The sequence below is a fragment of a genome (assembly GCF_019968955.1).
Source record: "MAG: Porospora cf. gigantea A chromosome Unknown PgA_NODE_1953_length_4431_cov_359.528, whole genome shotgun sequence".
Taxonomy (NCBI): Eukaryota; Apicomplexa; class Conoidasida; order Eugregarinorida; family Porosporidae; genus Porospora; species Porospora cf. gigantea A.
This window is the reverse complement of record NW_027151478.1, coordinates 1-4,431: the sequence shown is the minus strand read 5'-3', so window position 1 is coordinate 4,431 and position 4,431 is coordinate 1. Positions and strand designations below refer to the sequence as shown.

Here is a 4,431-nt window from a genome sequence, read left to right as displayed (position 1 = left end):
CTGGCATCGTGGACATCTCAGCGGCCAAAATTCGCCTTTTAGAGACAAAACGGCCGCGTTGACACACTAACGTCGGTGCCCTGTCCCCCATCATCATTTTTGGTCCACTGTTCTCGACAGTCAACAAACACAACAGTTTTTCTCCTCCCCATCGTCGCTGCTGTCCTCTTCTTCGGCCTTCTTCTTCTTGGGCGCCGGAGTTTCCAGCTGTCGCTCCTTGATTGGCGCTAAGCCTTGCAGGCCCAGGCTCTCCAACAGCCCTCGTTGCACACTCTTGGTGCGTATGCGACTTTGGTCAGCGCTGGAGAGGAGACCAAGAAATGTGGGTCGGTCGGCTGCGATCCAAACCAGCATTCGGTTCAGAAGATCTACGAACGGTTCATGTCTGCCTTCCAACTCGATAAGGCAGTCTTTTAAAATTGCAGGGCTTCTTCTGAGGGCTGTAGGCTCAGCTCTGGTTGCCAACGCATAAAACGTAGCTCCCAGGCACCAAACGTCATTCTTGTACAAATTTGTTTGGGTGCGTATCCAATCCCAGTCAGTTCGACGGGTCCGAAGTATTTGGAGCAGTTCCGGACACAGATTCGCAGGCATGTTCTGCGAACCGACCGCTGCTTGCAACAGACTTTGTTTCATCTCCTCTGGAGGCAGGAAGTCTCCCAACAGCAGCTGCGACCCATCGTCCGATACCAGCAGGTTGCTTGGCTTAATGTTTCCGTGATAGACTCCTCGATCCTCCAAAACTGCCAAGGAGAAGACGATGGTCTGTAGGTTGGCATGGAGGAAAGAATCCGAAAACCAGGTGACGTCTTTGATGTTTCCCATCTTTCGCAGCACCTCGTTTATCGGGCCGTTTTTAAGAAGAAGACTAATGACAGCCAGGCTGTGCCGCTGCCCAAAATGAGGGTGTGCAGAGGTGACTGCGAAAGCCCCCACCGGTGGCATCAGGCCCGCCTCCACAAAGCTGCCGTCTCCAAAGAGACGCACCACCTCCCATACGCACTCGTGAATTTTCTTGAACTCGTGGATGAATGGCTCCAGGGACTGGGCGTCCCGACAGGCTTCTGCACTGCCGTGCAAGAGCTTTCCTGTGGGGGTGTACGCCGGCCCTGCGGTGAAGAGTTTTGCCACGAAGCGCGGCCTCGCGCTCTCGGTACGTTTCACGAACATCAGCCATGGGGCATCAAGCCGATCCACGAACTGAGCCACCTCAAAGGCCGGTCCTCTCAACACAGTCATCTTTACCATATCCAGCTGATCCTTTTGATCCTGTAGCTCATCTCGCTTGCCTGAGACCTTTAGCTTTATCACGTCGAGGTCGTCAATCATGTCCTCAATGGCGTCTGTGTCGTCGGGATAAGGATCGACGGACGCCTCACTGTCCGAGGAATCAACCTCCTCAGAGTCAGAGGAGTCTTTAGCTTGTATGCTGATGAGTTTCTGTTGCAATTCGTTTTGCTGCCTGTCTATTTCCTGCAATCCTTTGTCCAGCGTCTCCAGTTTTTCAACTACGTCAGCGATGGTCTCTTCGCTGGTGTCTTCTACAATCCAGCTAGCTCCGTGCAACGAAGAGCTTCGAAGCTGCCTGATAGGCGACACGCCCAGAAACCACTGCACCTCCTCGACGTCGTCGATGTCTCCAGAGACCTCTGACATGTGCAGTGCGAATCGCACTCAGAAACGACAGCTATTTCATGCTTTCTTGAGCAATCACTACACAACGACGGATCTCTGAATCTCAGCCATCTTGTCACCGAGGGTCAGCGCGACGCCTTGACTACGGGTACGAATCCGAATATTTCCGCTGAGTTTCTTGTCCTCCAGCACTTCGATGGCCACGTTTGCTAACGCATCCTCCCCAAACGAACTGCGGGAGTACAGGTTGAATGCGTAGAAGTGAGATTGCTTTGACAGCTTGAACAAGGGGGAGCTTCGCAAACCCTGTAGCGCCTTCTCCTCGTCGCCGCCACACACAGCTTGTCGTCCAACTACCGTCATCTTCGTCTTGGTCATAAGCAGCCGCATAAATTCCCACACGTCAGTGAGAGGAGTGTTGATTACGATTTTGTTCTCCCATTCGAACTCCTGCCACATCGTTCTGTAGGCCAAGTCCGTAGTCCACGAGAGCTCCACGGCGGTGAGCAGCTCGACCCTCAGCTCGCCTAAGGGCACCACCTCGCGAGACACTCCCTTGTGCTCAAACGTCACGTGCCCAAAGATGACGCCAGAGTCTGACGCCTGTGCCTTAAGGCTGGCGAACACGGAAGCAGCCTCCCCAGCAGAAAGCGTGACTGGATGTGGCCTGTCCACGACCTTCATGTCCCGCTGCGTGGAAAATTCCAGCGTGACATTCTGTAGTAGACTGTTCGTACGGTTGATGACGAGGAGCTCAAGAACGATATCGAAGTGGTGCACCTGAACTGCCGCTTCCACGTAAACGGGGTCGTTGAGCCCCGTCAGCTGCTGCACAGTTTTAAGGCGCTGCAGGAACGATTTCGAATCGTCGTTGAGTTTCCTGCGACCTAGGATGGCCACCTCCAAATCCGTGAGGGTGTCTTCCTGCGAGAACAGTACCGACTGGCTGCCTGCCTGGCACATCTGTCGGAAGGCTATCACAGAGTCAGGTCCTAGTCGGGAAACCTCTGTTGCCTGGGCCTTGACCTCCCGCTCGGATGGGTCCTGAGACTCAAGGACAGCCGGCAGGCTGTCGCGCTCTGAGGGAAACCACGCTTCGCGAATCTGCTCCGCCGCAGGCATTTTGTTCTGTAGCGCCATCAGAGCCTTGATACATTGGTTGATGCGCGCACACACCGCAGGAGGCCCGCCCTTCTCCGGAGTGAGGACGCGAAGTACGTTAGCAACCACCAAGAGTGCTTGTGGGGCGAGTTTCGCGTGTTTTAGCGCCAAGCGCGTGACGCTGAGGCAGCACATGGACGTCAGTAGGTGGTCCTTCTCAGTGCATATCTTGGTTCTTAAGGACTCATCCACGCTAGGCTCCTCTGGAGCATCTGTCGTTTTCGTTCCATATGTGCCGTCGGCCAGGACGACGGTCTGAACGCCTGCATCGGCGACAGGTTTCGGCGTCTCTTTAGTCGTCAGAGGGAAAGGCTGTAGCGTGGCAACGATCCCCTCAACGTAGGCGGTGGCCGTAGACTCGTCGTCTGCGAACTCCCCTGCGATCCAGGCACAGATACGCTGGGCTCTTGCAGATTTTATTGATGTGAACACGCTCACGACGCTTCGCGCTACCTCCGCTGCGTTGTCATCCTTGAGCAGCCCTCTGAGTGCCAGTGCACTTGCGGTCGCTACTGCGCAGTTGGAATCTTGAACGAGATCGTAAAAAAGTGGTAACAGCGAGGCGCAAGTGGGGGGATAGTCCGACGCCACCCGCGCAAGGAGAGACAGCAAGTCCTGCTGGTAGACCCGGAAGCCCTCCAGGACATGCGCCGAAGCGCCGTTGGGAGGGGCGTTCAGCGCTTCCTTTTTCAACACGCTGGAGACGGTCTCACAGTTCACGGGTGAAAGCACCAAGCGGATGACCTCGAGTGCCTTGGTGCGGATTTCGAAGGAGGGGCCTTGAAGGACACGCAAGACATCCACAGCGTAGTTCTCCAGAGTGAGCTCGTTTCCGACAACCAGCTTCTTCAGTCTGTCTAGAATGATGACCTTCACGTTGTTGTCAGCTTGGGACGCCAGCAGCTCCCCGAACGAAGAGCAGGCCAGGCGGATGGCATCGGGTGAATTTGAATGCTCGGTCAGCAGAGACGTGGCCGCGAACTTAACTGCGGGGCTGTTAGCGTTTTCAACTACCTTCAACAACAGGGTGAGTACTTCAGACGAGTCGAATGATGAGTCGTTGCCCAATATGCGAATCAGATCCAAAAGAACCAGCTGGTTCAGATCTCCTAGCTGTCCAATGTCAGACTGTATCTCCAGCACGTACTCGATTGCCTTCGGGACGTCCGTCATGACCAAGGTGAGGAAGGCGTTCCGCCTTGTGGTGACGTCGGCTTCCATACCCAGCAGCTGGACGATCTCCTGCGACGCAGTGGGCAGCACATCATGCCCAAAGGTCTGCACCACGAACAGGACGCACATGACAGCGTTGCGTCGCACGTACGCGTGGTGATGAGACTGAGTGCCAGAGTACCGCGGTGCTCACCAAGTTCTCTACGATAGGCTCAAGCAGTGGCTGGATAATGCTCAAGTACGGCATCCTCCTGAGAGTGCGTAGGGTCTTCCCGCGCACGTACTCATTGGGGGACATAAGGTCGTTCCGGAGAGCATTGCATACAAGCAGCATCTCTTCCTTGAGGTCACCGTTCGCATGCGTCTTGTCAACGATTTCCCAAAAAAGCTGCAGCAACTTCTTGACTTTGTGGTCCTCGCTGGTGACTGTGTAGCGTATGACATGCATCAGGTTCGCGGACA

At 55.1% G+C, this 4,431-nt stretch overlaps 2 protein-coding genes across 3 annotated transcripts; both read right to left on the bottom strand.

Moving 5' to 3' along the window:
- Positions 1–120: 120 nt before the first annotated feature.
- On the bottom strand, positions 121–1,656 carry KVP18_003334 (uncharacterized protein; the record flags this gene model as incomplete). Its single annotated transcript, XM_067954986.1, has 1 exon — positions 121–1,656. The coding sequence occupies one exon, from the start codon at positions 1,654–1,656 to the stop codon at positions 121–123; it is 1,536 nt and encodes a 511-aa protein (XP_067811756.1).
- Positions 1,657–1,713: 57 nt separating this feature from the next.
- On the bottom strand, positions 1,714–4,395 carry KVP18_003335 (uncharacterized protein; the record flags this gene model as incomplete). 2 transcript variants are annotated; one of them, XM_067954987.1, is made up of 2 exons in its annotated part: positions 1,714–4,134; positions 4,163–4,395. In XM_067954987.1, coding segments are annotated over 2 exons (2,654 nt in total), but the record flags the coding sequence as incomplete, so codon positions are not given. The 2 variants fall into 2 exon arrangements, with proteins under 2 accessions (XP_067811757.1, XP_067811758.1); XM_067954988.1 differs by lacking the exon at positions 4,163–4,395 and having other exon boundaries at positions 1,714–4,098.
- Between the last annotated feature and the right edge of the window lie 36 nt (positions 4,396–4,431).